General features: G+C 36.8%; 1 protein-coding gene across 1 annotated transcript in view; it reads right to left on the bottom strand.

Moving 5' to 3' along the window:
* Positions 1-16,279, bottom strand: part of LOC126337063 (general transcription factor 3C polypeptide 1) — a 333,645-nt gene that overhangs the window by 206,864 nt on the left and 110,502 nt on the right. The window contains exons 13-15 of the mRNA XM_050001392.1: positions 9,575-9,783; positions 1,166-1,406; positions 776-1,056 (exon numbers count right to left, since the gene is read on the bottom strand). Of these exons, the coding sequence (XP_049857349.1) occupies positions 776-1,056; positions 1,166-1,406; positions 9,575-9,783 (731 nt within the window). The remainder of the gene's footprint in view (positions 1-775; positions 1,057-1,165; positions 1,407-9,574; positions 9,784-16,279) is intronic.

Here is a 16,279-nt window from a genome sequence, read left to right on the forward strand (position 1 = left end):
TCATTTTGATTCTCAGTTTAATAATGAGTGAGCGACCACAAACCAATATTTTTGCCACGGACTGTCATTTACTTTCTCTATGTGTTTGAAAAATATTTTAATCCTTTGTGCAGCTTTTTAATTTGTTTTGTCAGTATCCACAAAGTTTCGATGTGCTACGTGATACTATATGATGTATCTTGACTAATTATCTATCAATCACACAGTACATTCACAACGGAACATTCATTCAATCTGTTTGAACTTCTTCTCACTATAGTATTTATTTGAATGTACTGAAATGCTGAATACTGATAACAGTTACTTCAATCAGGGCAAATAAGCTGATACTGTCCCACCTCTAGGAATGATTGTGTATATTATTCACTCTGAGACTTTTTTTACACGAATGGTGCACCGCCTATGCATGTCCATGGGTGTGTAGGAATATGTACTGTTGCATAACTTAGAGAAACTTATCTAAATAATGTACACCAACTACTCTCTTCTGCAGAATCGTGCTGAACATCTTATACACTTGAGTCAATTCTTCCCTTAAAAGACAATGCATTCCCCCCTCCTCCCAGTCCTTCCTCCCTCACACATTATCTGGCAGTTCCTGATTTCAGCTAATGATACAATAACTTTATTCATAGTTTAGTCTCAAGAGGTCTTCACTGGATATCTGCCAACTTTCAGTTTTTATCACAGCTGGAAAAAAGTAATTTGTTAGCACTATCTAACATTTAGAAAAATCTTGAGAAATGATCATATTAGGAAAAAGCTTTGACAATACCTGATCTTTTTCCTTTAGGCGTTGTGGACCGAAACGTACCAAACCAACAAAACAAAGACGCTGCATTACTTCATGTATGCTGAATATATACTTCCTTTTTGAAAATAAGCAACACCTCATATTTTCTGGCAAGTGTTTGACTAAATAGTGCCGACGAACAGAATGTGTCAAATAATTTTCCATGTCAGGAACTATGTAAGAAACATTGAAAACCTTAACAAAAATAGAGAGAGGAAGTCGTAGCAATATGTCACACATTAGAGCCCAGCCTTTTGGCCAACCTGTAAAATAAGGACAGAACCAAACAATGTGAATAGCTCACACACAAAAAATCACTGATAGTATTTAGTATGCACTATCAGACATGACAACTACATAAAAAAAACTTACCTGTATGCTGGGGCAATGGAGGAATGAACATTTTCCAACAAGGCTTGGGAACAAAAATTTTTGGCATATTTGACTCATCTTCTTCAGTGATAATGGTGCCTTGCTCTTTGAGATCACTAATTGCTGTCACTTGATCTAAATCAAGATCACCTTCATAACCAGCAACAAGATAAAATAAAAACTGGTGCAAAGTTTTCATTCTAATGAACTTTGGACTGAAGCCATACTTCTTTCCAATCCTCTGAAAATGATCATGAGCACATGTTTAAAAGTTATGCTTTTCCAATTCCAAAGACAAATACATATGGCAGTAATTCCAAAGAGGATGAAGATACAGTAGACCCTATTGAGAAATGAGGTGAAATTATTCTGTCTACTGCAGTATTACATTAACTACATTTTAAAAGAGCTTCAGTACTGCTGATGTTTCCACCAAGGTATAAGTCACGCATTTTGTAATACAATGCGTTACCATCAGAAGCAAGGAGGATTAAGGTTTAATGTCCAGTCAGTCGATGAGTATTAGATCAGAGCACAAGCTCACGGTGAGGAAAGGATAGAATAGGAAACTGGCAATGTCCTTCTCAAAGGAATGGTCAATTTTGGGGAACAGGAACAAACTAAATCTAGATTATTTGACAAGGATGTGAACTTCTTTCCTCCAGAATGCAGCTGTTGTACTTCAGCTGCTGAGTCTCCTTGATTGGTATTACTACAGAATAAAGAGTTTTAGTAAGTTTAATAATCTAAATTTGTTTTTACTTTACTAATCAATGAAAGACACAATTACTACATATACAGTATATAATCTGCTTGGAACTCCATATAATGCTTTTTTAACAACACCATTTACTGGAAACTGAAACTACAGACAAGGCTGAATGACAGTTTTGATTTTGGATGCAACCATGTTTGTGAAGATGTTAACATTTGAAACAGCCATAAAACATATATTAATTTGATAAAAATGTGCTGTAGAAGAGGAAAGAAAGAAGCAAAACATACTTTAATGGTTCATAAATTCATAGGTCATTAGATGCGGATAAGAATTGTCAAGTTGGACAAGGTAGGAGAAGAAGCAGGTAAAGTTCTTATTGAAGTTGGTTTAAGGGCAAACTAAATCTAGATTTCCAGATGCATTTTAAGAAATACATATTAACTTGTTGTATTGATATTTACTTCCTGGCTGGGTCGGAGATTTTCTCTGTTCAGGGACTGGTGTTGTGTTGTCTTCATCATTACATCACCCCCATCGAAATGCAAGTCGCTGAAGTGGTGGAACTCAAAAGACTTGCACGGCGACTGGTCTACCCACCGGGACCCTAGCCACACGACATTTTGTTTCATGTATCATTACAGTTAAAGCTCCATATGGCTCATGTTATGTAATTACAGACACAATTCAATTATGGTTTTCCTACAACTTTACTTCTCAGGTATATGAGAAGTAATGTTCACATGAAAACGGTATTCACTTTCTAACATAATTCCTAGTAACGAGATGAAATTACTGAAGGCCCTGGCATTCTGCACTTATTTGACTTATATGATGGTCACTCTCAGAAATACATCTAGGAGTGTTTCCCCAATGAATATTCACATTGCGCTGCCTACTCTCTTATGATAATGTGGGATTTAGATGTTACACATGTTAAGAGCACTGGTGTAATTATAAAGTTGCTGGCATATTTATGTATGAATGTTTTTCATTATTCCAAGATTTTCTGGAAATATTTCTGTACTGGTGATTTATTCAGGCATTTCATGTTTGTCAATCATATACTAAACTTTTAGTTTGTCTGTCACTTCATTTAGGATGTAATACTCCTCCAACATACACATGTACAGATTTACATGGTATGTGATTTTTTGCACTTTTTATTTCTCATCAACAATTTTAGTCATGTGGCTCTGTAGAATTTCTTAGTTCACTGATTTTAGACATTGCACTGTACACAAGAAAAACAATTTTGTTTTCATAGCAAACTGAAGTACTTTGTTCTTAATGTGCTTACATTAGCTTGAAATTACTGATGTTATTTTGACATCCTTGTAACAAGAAGGTGTGAATTTGTGGATACACTGTATTATTATTGTTATTATCATTATTTTGAAAAGTTATATTATATGTTGGATTTTTCATAATGATTTACAATTAATCATATTCATTTCCTGGACTGTAAAATCTTTGATATGTACACTCCTTGCTGTGGCACCATAAGTATCCTTGTCATGCAGTCTCTGGATCTCAGTTGACTGGGTCACAATATTTTACTGGTAGCTGTTACTGTGAGTCATAATATGCCCTGCAGTACGGCATTCGTCTGTGGCATGATCGAGTGAGGTGGCACAGTGGTTAGCACAATGGACTTGCATGTGGAAGGACAACAGTTCAAATCTGCGTCCAGTTGTCCTCATTTAGGTTTTCCCACTTTCCCTAAATTGCTTCGGCCAAATGCCAACATGGTTCCTTTGACAGGGCACGGCCGATTCCCTCCCCCATCCATCCCTAATATGAGGTTCTGCTCATTTCTAGTAACCTCTTCATCAGCAGGACATTAAACAATAATCTATTCCTCCTCCTGTAGCATGTTGCATGAAATGTAAAAGTTTTTTTTTAAGTGCTTCTTTTCGATTATCTTCATGTATGATGTATCAGTACTTAACGACTATAGATTGTGTATTTTCATCATGTGTCAAGTTTTTTTCTGTCTATTCGGTATAATTTTTGGATGAGGGTTGGAAACCCAAATTGGTCAGAATAAATGTGTAAAATTCAATATAGCAAAGTTAACATGCATTTCTTAAAATATGGTCATGCTGTAGATTGTCACCTAAAAATGTTTCCAAATATGGATTTGAGCTTCATGCTAGCAGACCATGAAACCAATGCTTTTCATATGTACCCACTAACTCAGTGAAACATGTATAAAATGTGGACTGTGTATTAGTTTTATTCATATAAAATCTTACAGTGAGCAAGCAGCAGACTCTTCAATAGAAATCACCCATTATAGTCTAGTGGCAATCCCTGAGCAAGTGATTTGCGTGAAGAAATTACGTTTTGCTTTGGTTGCACACTCCAGCATTCCTACAGAATACAATAATTACTCCTACCAAAGATGGTTATTTAGGCACTTGTAAAAAATTTGAAAAAACATGAAAGTTTTGTGTGTCAAAGCATATTAATTATATAGGTAACAGAGAGAATTAATTACAAAAGCCGAATCATATGTGCTATAAAGTGATGTAACTGTATACAGGGAAATTAGCAGTACATAAGAAGTGTGACATACAAGGTTTACATATCAAGTGCATGTATTCAGAAGATGTTAAATCTCTATAACTGAATTGTAGATGCAACTTCTGGCTTGCTCGCAACATCCAATGCTCATCTTCTATAACTATATAATTTTTTCATATCATGCATTTATAGCAAATGCACATTTGTCCCTTTCCAGAACTGAAATACAACCATCTCCTTGCCTGGTCAGAGCATGACACACAACTCCAATTACACACTACCCCATTTCACAATGTAAGCATACAAGCATGAGGAGGAACAGGAAAAGAAACAAATCAACCAAGATAAAGTGGAAGACATAATTGTAAATGGAATGCCACATATGATATCTAGTCAAGTGATTATATGGTAAACAGATAAAGGAAGTTCATTACCAAATTCGAAGAGACAAGAAAAGACTGGTGTTGGCCTAATAGAAGAAATAAGTAAGTATGGAAGATTAAAGTTTAATTTCCCATTGACATCAATGACATTAAAGATGGAGCACATGCTCGGACTGTTTCAAGGAGGGGGAAGGATATCAGCAGTGGTTTTTCATAGGACCCATCCTGGCATTCTTCTGGAGAAATTTAATGAAATCATGGAAAACCTAAATTTGGACCCTCTTCATCTGCAGTAATTTTTCTACTTTTACGGTAATTTACTTCCCTACTTTCCTCTTTCTTATACAGATTAAACTGAGTTTATCATGTTAAGCAACAATGCTCTCACTTCCACAACTCAGAAAAGCATAACTCTCAGCAGGAGCATTTAAGGGCAGATTCTTTTTTGTAGGTGACAGTACATCCTTCTGGTTCAAATGAGTCATGTTATTCCGTGCCATTCCATTGTCCTTCTGTCTGGGAATCTGATCCTGGAAGTCATGCTAATTAGATTCTCATCCAGGACGTTATGTTGACTTTGCATTCTGGATGTATGTAAGTTTGTTCTCTAGTTAGCTTTTGGATTTTTAGTCTGATTCCTGTATCCATCCTAACACCAACTGCCATTCTGTCACACCCTCAGTTTCCGATCTGTTTTTAGTCCAGCATTCAAGTCAATGAACATTCAACTGTCTTTCCATGACCTGCGCCGCGCCCCAAATGTAACTTGGACGCCACCTCTGCAGGCCAATTTCTGTGGACAAAAGATGCAGGATGTCCACTGGGAGACAGTGAATGATCACTACAGCCAGGACAACAGAGCAGTGCAGGCTGCTGTGTAGTGGTTTACCTAGAGAACAATTATGTAGGATACTGTGCATGCACAGAGCATGGGTTTAGCTGCTCTTACATGCCTAATTACTGAGTCATGACAATTCCCAGTCAAGTTAGCCTTCAGAAATTTGTATTTGTAGTTTATATGTTCCATGCATATAATTAATCATAATTTTTGTTACATCCTATCCCTGCTTTTAATATATTTGAGGCTGTTTAATTTCTTTTGCATACTCCATCGTTTTTACTGGGACTTGTATGCTTTTTCAGCTATCAACTGAGCTGTGCCTGTTAAGGGTGGATTTGTACCTTGATTAGTATCCTTGTGTTGTCAGCAAACATTAAAGTTTTGAAACTGTTCTTTATTCATTGCAAGATCACATAAGTAGGTTAAGAATTAGAGAGGCCCCAACACTGATACTTGTGGCACTTCATGTGTTACACTCCCTCATTCTGAGGTTAGTTTCATGCTGTGAGATAGTCTGTTAATGATACCTTCTGCTTTCTGCTAGTAAGCTAGGACTGCACCCATGCACGAGGGGTGGCATTAACAACCTAACACTTTACACTCTCACATAAAATTTTGTGATCCACACAATCAAAGGCTTTTACAAGGCCACAACTTATAAGGAGGTGCTGAAAAGCAAAGTCTCTTAATATTTTATGTGAAAACTGTTTAAGTTTTTTTAAAATAAAATGAACTCTATTAACATTCTATGTATTTATTCTTCACTAGCTGAGAAACCCGGCATTACTTTGGGATTTATTTATAGTTGGGCCAAGACTTCATATGTGTGGAATTTATTTTTGACTTATAAACCTTCCTTGTGGACAGCGTTTGTAGTAATATATTGGGAACATGAACAAAGAGCTTGTTTGCTTGACTAACATAGCAGAGAGCTAAATAGAGCTGGCCATGCGAAAAGCAACTGACAATAAGATCCATGCCCACAACACCCAATATCTGGCTTTGTGCTTTGTTTATGGTCATGGTATAACATAAGTTTACCAGGAATTAAACATGTTTAAAGTGAAATAGTAGACTGTTAGAAATATGGTATTAAGGGTACTAACTCTATTCTGTTAAAATTTCCATTTGTATGAAGTTATGTTGGAGAGAAGTAGTTTTAAGCCTTAATGAGTGAATGGTTCTGAGGAGCGAGAAAATTCATGATGCTCTTGAGCAGAGTTGCATCACAGCTCATTTTTGGAAAGTTTTCAGAGAGCAAGGTACAGGCAGATGTTACTGAGCCGCAGCAAGTTTCATCTTACAATTTTCACTGGATTCTTGAGACCACACAGTCCTCAGTCTTTTACTCATATGAGTCACTCCACAAAGACTTAACCACTTTCTACAAATTTTTATTTGTAAGCAAAAAGAAATTGAAACGTAATGGGAAAGCATTCAGATCACAAAGCAAATCTGATAAATCTGTTTTGGCTAGCAAAGAATATAAACAGAACCTATTGAAAGAAGCAGAGCAACATCATTGAGTATTTCATACTCAAAGAGACATCAGAAAATCCATATATCCTAGCTAAGTAAATTTTAATTAAGTTTGAATTCTGTCACTGTCATAAATTTCCAAAAATACACCTGTTGCTGAGTTAAAAAAACCAACAGTTTCTGCTACTGATTCTTTCATGTAGTACAAAACTAACAGCATCATCTGTTCGTTGTTGGTGTACAAAGCCATGATGATTAAACATTAGAACTAATAAGTGAGCAGACAGTTTTAGATAAGACTTTAAATTACAATATCTTTGTTTTTGAATTCAGATTTTCATTAAATAAGGCCTATATCTTGCCCCGAGCTACACTCACGTTACCTGTGAAAACCCCATCAGAATTCTTCTAGTAGTTTTGGAGATAAGTGCATTCAGACAAACGTGATGGTTTTACAATTTTGTTATTAGCATATGTGTTTACATATTTATTTCTCAACATAGCCACCTCGGTGATGAACACATGTCTCCAGTGGGAGACCAGTTTGTTGAGACAATCACTGCAGAATATTTGAGTTTTTTGACAGAGTCATAACCTCACCTCTGCATCCACCACTTCATCGCTACCAAAGTTAAGTCCTCCGGTGTTCTTAATTTTTGGGAATACTTCAAACTCTGTCACATACAGTGAGTTTAGCACCACAATTCCTTCATTATGAGCACAAATAACCCAATGTCACACATTGCTAATGTCAATAAAATTATCACCGAACACAGTTTTCATTTGTTCATGATTTCAACTGGACGCATCTATTTTGCAGTTAAAAACTCAATTACCTAATGCTGGTTTTCATTCACCAACACAGTTATATTACACACTACCCTGTTACACACTAGAATTTGAAGCCCTCTAGCGGCAGAGGGTTGCAACATGCATCAGCAAAATGGAAAAAGTCGACCAAGTAATATGCATAATTTGGAATACCTTAATCAATATTTAGAACAGAATAAAAATTCAGAGTCACACTGTTTCAGCATGCCATCATATACAAACAGGAAAATTTTCTTGTTTAGCTCTGCTAGCACTTCATTTATGAGGTACTGTATTGCTCTGGCAGTGGAAAATCCTTTATAAAAGCCAAAATAAGAGGCAGTTAACAAGTTCTAATCAGTCAAATGATTCAGTATTCTGCCATGTGTCACTACCTCAAACACATTTAAAAAGACTAGATGGAGTGAAGCATGTCTGTAATTAGAGGTAAGGCATTTATTTCCAGTTTTGTTGGTCATGGCATAATATAAGTTTATCACAAAGTAAACATGTTTAAATGTACCTTATCTAAGCACATCAGGAAATATGCCCTGAGTCTTTGATTGAATATAAGATAGTTTAAGTGTAATCTAATCAAAATTTTAATATTCTGGTACAAAACCACAGAAAAGTAGAATTACTACTTTTTACTGACGTGATCCATTTTGTAATCTTCTTAGGTGTATACCCTTTTATAATCATGCTACAAAGTTTGTTTGCATATTTGCTATTTTTCTGTCAAATGCACTCAGCATACTGATAAAAAAGGGGAAGAAGGCACCATCCTGTCACTGTGGCTTCCATAATATTTATCTGCTTAAGAGGCTAAGTCCATCCATAGCAGAGGCACCATCCTATCATATGATAACTAGAAATGCACAACATTAAGTTGGAAATCACATGACCACAAGTTCTGCTATAACAGTTAAACTCATAGAAATACATAAGGGTAATAATCAGTGGATCTCTCTCATTTATGCAAGACTGTGCACAAGACACAAACCACAGTTAGTCAAGTTACTCTCCTATTTAAAGACTTCTTTTCCCCCAACTCACCTGGATGCCAGGAACAGAGAATGCAAGCTCCTTACAGCACACAGATTGTCGCTTGACTATTGCCCAATACATACAATCAACTAATGGGGAGTAAAGTGTTTCAGATGAGGCGTAAGGTAAGTGAGCAACAAGAAACATCTTTTCCATGCAATGTTGGAACTGGATGCAATTTCATCATCAGCAGCATTACGGATTAGGCTGTGGACCTATTCAATCTTCAAAGGAAATTTTTCTCCCAGCTGTTGAGATATCCTCCTACATTCCACAGTGTTATCCATCCGATTTTCTTAAGGGAGTCAAAGGTAAAGCCTGTGGTAGGCAATGAATATCTGTTTTTTCTCATTACAAGACAAAGGAAAAAATTATCCAACAGCAAAACACATAATGCACTTACACTACAGCTACCACATTGCTACATGCAGTATTACTGTTGGTATAGCACAATGAATGGCTGTGGCAAGACCCAAAATAATAGTGACTTGAAGGCTTCAACCATTCTCCAGTTTAGAGCATGGGGGACCCACGTGGGTGTGTAAAAAGATCTAGAGATTAAACTAAGGGAAATTTTTAACTTTGATTACACATTTAACAGGTACCTTATCATAAATCAGCTTTTGTTCCTTGACACCCACATTTATTGAGTTTAACTCATTAACACTCTGATTTACTGTAGTACACTCCTTGCATAAATCCGTATTTTCCTTATTGGTTTCCGTTTTGGTTGGAGCTTTGGGAGTCTTCTCCTTAGCAGTTATAAGAGATTTTACTCTAGTCTGCTCTATTGCTGACTGTATGACAGAGTGATCTGTAACAAACATTCCAATTTCCAAACAAGTCACATTGCTAAATAAATATATTTCTTCTTATTTTAATTAAAGAGGGAGGGAATGAAATAAAATAACATAAGGTAGCCAAGCAGCTGTAGCCGGCCGAAGCATGGCAAATAGATAACATAACATTACAATGACAACTGACAACTGAAAAGGGTGAGAGTCACAACACAACACAGACACAAAAGGGCAAAGAGAAGGGGAAAGGAGAGAGAAAGGGGGGGGGGGGCAGGGAAGAACTGTGGTGGAAAATGGCAAGAGAGGAAATGGCAAGGATAATGGTAAAGGAATGAGAAAGCTAATAACAAGGTTTGGGGCAGGCGAATTGGCAGAATGGAGGTTGTGCTGGAGTGATAGTTCCATCTGCAAAGTTCAAAACAGCTATGGGACGAGTACTGATGCAGCTGTGGAAGCAAGAATGCAGAAAGATTAGGGTTTAATGTCCTGTTAATGATAAGTCTTTACAAACTGAATACAATCTAAGGAAGCTGCCCGTGGGCTTTATGAAGGAACCATCCCTTAAGCAACCTAAATCTGGATAGGAAATTGAATAACTTCATTTTAAATGACATTCAAGTGTCTTAACAAGTGTGCCACTTTGGTTGGAAGCTGTTACTGTTGATGTCACTGGTGTTGGATGTGAAACAAACTTGTGGTTAGCCAGTTAGGTATAGTCGATATACTCATAACAGTGAGCAGGTGACACTCCACACTCCCACTACAGCCCCCCCCCCCCCCCTTATCACCACCACCAAATCCCAGAAGCAGTAAGCAGCCCCTACATGCTGTTTCATGAAGTTATACCAGCCCTACTGCAATGTGCCTTTTAAATCAGTGACGATGAAATGCTCTGACATGCTCAGGAGTGTTTATTTCTCACTACAGGTAATAACAATACACAGAATATGGGCATTAGGAATTAATACAGTCAACACAAGAACAGCACAATGACATAATCTCAGTAAATCACTGCATGCAGTACTCAAGAATGGGTTCCATTAGCATTCTATACATGGTCTCCTTTATAGATGAGCTACACTTTCACAGAATTCTCCCAATAACTCTACTACTGACCTTACATGCTTGTTCCATTTCATATCGCTTTTCAACATTATGCCTAGGTATCAAAATATTATGGGATTGTTTTTCCTAGTCATCTGTATTAACTTCCATCTTTCTACATTTACAGCAAGCAGCCATTCATCACACCAAATATATATTCTGTCTAAGTCATCCTGTATCCTTCTACAGTCACTCAATGGCAACACTTTAATGTATACCACAGCATCATCAGCAATCAAAGGTTTCTGTCCATCCTAAAAGTTGGATCATTTATATATACAGAGAACAAGAGTAGTCCTCTCCTGATGACAATCTTGTCTCTGATGAAGACTCACTCCAGGACAATGTACCCTGTACTACTACTTAAGAAGTCTTTGAGCCATTCACATATCTGGGAAGCTATTCCTTATTTTTAGACCTTTGTTACAAGTCTGCAGTGGGGCACTTTGTCAAACACTTTCTGGAAATATAGGAATATGGTATTTGCCTATTACTTTGCAGCCATGACTTGCAGGATATTGTGTGAGAATACAGCAAGGTGAGTTTCGCATGAGAAATGCTTTATAATTCTGTGCTGATTTGTGGAAAGAAGCTTTTCCATCCCAATGAATTGTATTATATTCAGACTCAGAATATGTTCAAGAATCCTGCAGCAAACCGATATTAATGAAATTGATCCGTAATTTTGAAGGTCTATTCTTTTACCCTTCTGTTAGACAGGAGCCATCTACACTTTTTTATAGTCACTTGGGACTTTGCACTGGGTCAGAGATTTGTGATAAATATAAGCTAAGTAAGAGGCCAACACCAAAGAGTATTCTCTGCAAAATTTAATTAGGATTCCATCTGGACCTCGCAGCTTGTTTCTTTTCAACTCTTTCTATTTCTATGTCTTTTGTACGGGAATCTGTATAATTGTAAAATGATGGTATGTCTGTACAATTCTCCTGTACGGAAGATTTTCTTAAATGCAAAATTTAAGACTTCATCTTTCCTTTTGTTGTCTTCTAAGTTTAAAACCTTAGCTCTCCTTTTGCTATCTCCTATTACCACAGCAGACTTGTTGACAACTGACTAGACATAAGCCTTTGACCTGCTTAATGATGTTACATATGACCACTATTTTCTCAGATTCTCAGCAAGATATTTCACATACATATGATGGTAGAAGTAGTTGTATGCTTTGTGCATAAATTTTTTATGGATGCATGAATTTCTACAAACTTTTGCCTGTTGACATTTTTGCATTCTTTTTTTGAACTGGGAGTCCAACAATCTTCACTTCCTCAGCATTTTTCAAATTTTGTTATTAAACCATGGTGGATGATTTCAATCCTTAACCCACTTTCTCCACACTTACATCAACATAGCAAGATTTACAATCTGTTTAAACTTTGCCCATAATTCCTGTCCGTCACATTGGTTCTAAATGATGTCCTTTCACTGTCTAAATAGGATGCCAACAATTGCTCATTTGCTCTTTCCAGAAACAAAACTCTGCTTATTTTATTGATGACTCTATTAACTTTAATAACTATCATAACTACAATGACATCAGGATCACTAATCCCTGTCTTTATACTAACATTGTTGATAAGGTCACGCCTGTTTGTATCCAAAAGGTCTAAAACATTTCCACTTCTTTGGGATGTCACATTAGCTTCTCACAATAGTTTTTGCAAAATGTGTTGGGAACTACTTCAAAAGACTGTGACTGTACCATTTACAATGAATGAATCTCTAGAAGTCTGAGTCTATAACTCGTAAATATTTCATAGCTTTCTACTTTGGGTTTCATCCAGATATCAGTTCTGAGCACAATTTGAACACAACAGTTTTTCTGGGGAATGACAAATTCAGTCTGATTTCGATCTGTGTGTGTTCATCACAGGACCTCAAATTATCATGTGCACCACACAAGTACTGTGCTGCCCAGTTAGCTGTTTCCTCTGTGTAGTGCACCATTGAACTATCAAGAGGAATCGTACAATTTTCCAGCCCAGCCCACAATGCATGTCCACACCGAGTGTATACTCTACTTCTTCCCAGCTGTGGATGTTATTTACCAAAGGGGCTGCATAACTTATATAGCAATGGAACTCTTGAGATCTAATAAACCCTTCCCACATGTGACTGCTAAGATTCTGCTGAAGGAATGGCCACTTGTCAACTAACAGGATGAATGGGTGAGGCCAGACAGTCAGCCCCCACACTGACACACTGCCCTGGGCGACATGAATATATTACACCCTGAGCTGCCGTATGAACATTAGGTCTCTGAACTCAAGTGTACAGCACACAGACAAGGAAATAAGACTACCAACTGGCTGCTCTACAATGTTCAGACTACCTGGCAGTGGCACAGTACAGCAGATGGTGTAAATGGACACTACCAAAACTACGATATTCACAAAACATATACAAGAAATATCCAGTGTCGCCATAAAAAAAAGGCGTAATATCAACTGCTAATGATCATGTTCCTTGTAATCTGCACTAACAGTCTGAGTTTGTGGATTTCCCCAGTGAGGTTATCACTGATACCTTTCAAAAGTTGCACCCGTTAACTCAATTTTGTTCTCGAAGAGGAGTCGGCATATAAAGATCTATTAATCACAAGTGTTGCAGTTATCCTTTAAAATAAAAAAAAATTGGGGTGTGGCCTACTTACACATCACATATATACAACCCAGCTGTCTGTCACACACACGTTCATTTATTACCCATGTAGAAATATTGTTTACTCCTTCCACTCGTAACTATTTCTCCTGTTCTGAAATACACAATTCTCAATACTGTACACTCACAATGAATCCTGTATAATTCTACGAGTTGCCTGAGAACCATTCTTATGGAACTAAAGAAACTATTTTCTTCCATACTCTCACTTTTCTATCATCATAAATTTTAGAGATAATTAAACCAACTTTATTGTTCAAAATCACTACTGCTTGGAAAAACTAAGCTCAGAAAAAATTTAGTTTGTTCAAAAAAATGTTTATTAAGGGTGTATCACAATTAATGATATTAACACATACAATTCAAAGTACAAAACACTAGAGGCAGAAATGTCTAGTAACCATAGGCTCTGAAATGCATACCTAAAGAACTTTGAACACCTTTTAATCTTCAATGCTGTGAAACCAACCTCTTCTACTGAAAGCTCTTTGCTTTCCATATTTTCTGAGGAGATATTATGGGCTAAACAAGAAAAAATGGTCTAGTAAAAAGGGGCTCTAAAATATATAGCTTATGAGCCACACACTCTTGTTCAGTAGAACATGTGTGTTTCACAGTAGCAAAGGTGAAGAAGTGCTCATTTGTCTTCACGTAAATATTTCGAAACTCATGTTTACAAGACTTTTTTGCCTCTAGTATTGAGTAATTTCAACTATATATGTTTATGCCATTAACTATGATACACCCTGTACATATTACTTTAATACATTAGCAATGCAATGAGAACAACTTATTGTAAACTGGTTTCAACCACACAATTGACTACTGCCAATTTCATCATCTTCAGAAGAAGAGGAGAAGTAAGTTTTACCCTATGGATGGTTGTTATTACAATGGTAATCCTGCCAGTGCTAGTGGAACTGGAAGCTCAGTCTTTCAAACATGATCACCATGTGCTTAAAACTGGTGTGAAACATTCTTGTGATTGTGTCAATAATCAAATATAATTAGTCAATCACAATCTCCACAGACACAATGAAATTTTTCTAAACACAGTTTCATTAGCATTTTTTTAAACAACCAGAGGTTGATGATGTTTATAGTGTTTTTTGTAAAGGTAAATTTCTGTCCGGAATGTCTGAGTTCACAACATAGAGGCAGCAAACAACATAGCAGAAAAATGCAATATAGAAAGACACAGAACAATTTCAGTTGGGGTTACTATGTGTTTGGACACAATAATTTTTAGTCTATACTAACTGTCCACACTTGCAACTATAACTTATATTAATCAACAACAGTTTTGGAACTGCATGTTTAACTAACTGACATGCAAAGATTTGCTTTGATTTTTGACCTCCAACCGACATCAGGAACTCCTAATTTTCACAAGACATCATAACTGAGTAGCCCAGGACAGGGACTATATCAGTGACACTGAGGACTGTCTTGGTTAATTCTATTCATAAAAGTTTCTTTAGTTATCAGCTGACCAACAGCAGCAAATTGAAGCAACATAAAAAAAACTTATCTTTGCAGAAGCTTCAAGATTCTGTGACAAGTTATCTTTTAGAGGTTCTGTACTGCCCTACTCCTTCCTTGAGATGCAGCATCAGGTAGACTAACTGCAAGGTTTCAGAAGAGAGTCTCCTGTCAGGTGTTGAATCACAGAACTTTAGTCCTTACTATCCCTAACCAATGCGAAACATACACTGCCTGCACTGGGAAAGAGGTGGAAGTATTCCTTCTGAATTTAATAGAAAACCACTTTTCAGTTGAAAAATATGTCATTTATACTTACATATACAATCAGGAAAAGGTGAACACTTACCTATAGAGCACTGGTGCATGACACACAGAAACATACAACAGGATACAGTTAACATGAGCTTCTGAGCTCGAGCACATGCATTCACACACCCAAACATTCACACTTGCACTAGCAGTGTGTGTGTGTGTGTGTGTGTGTGTGTGTGTGTGTGTGTGTGTGTGTGTATGTGTGTGTATGTGTGTGTGTGTGTGCGTGTGTGTGCGTGCATGCACGCACTAATGTTAAGAGTTTTCTATTATGTTTTTCTGTGCACCACACACCAGTCCTCTACACGTAGGTGGTTGCTTTTCCCCCTATTTTACAAAGCTTTCCATCCAGGAATTCTCATTTATACTTATTCTCTGTGCCTCTTTAATGATAAGAATACCAGAACGTATTAAAACAACACACCAGCTTTATCTGTCTGAATTCAAACACATATGCTGTGGTCCAAAGTTCTTGGATGTACTGCTGGATCCAATCATTGAAAGTCCATTATACTTCAGCAGATAATCATTCCATCATTATCAGCTGGTGCTGATGGCATGAAGAGGAAAGCAAATATCGAGCACCTTTTACCACACCCTATGACAGCATGAGGAGACATCAGAGTAAGTCAACAAGAAATATATAACTACCTTCCCACAACTAAAGGTGTCACAGTAAGATGCAGACCTGTAAACTGCTAATTACAAGAAGAAACATGTTCTGACTTGGGATTCACATTTCACTATTAACAAATGGAGGACAGAGAGATTTTTGCCACAACAGTTTTCCTGTAGAGACACACAATATTCAGTATGGAATGTAAAACAGTATCAAGTAATAGAAACTGACAAAGACTATTAACTAAAATGCTATTTTGTAACCTGTTATGGAGCAAATGTAATGAAGTCATTTGAACATTACAAGCAACTCAT

Source organism: Schistocerca gregaria, chromosome 2, assembly GCF_023897955.1.
Source record: "Schistocerca gregaria isolate iqSchGreg1 chromosome 2, iqSchGreg1.2, whole genome shotgun sequence".
Lineage (NCBI taxonomy): Eukaryota > Metazoa > Arthropoda > Insecta > Orthoptera > Acrididae > Schistocerca > Schistocerca gregaria.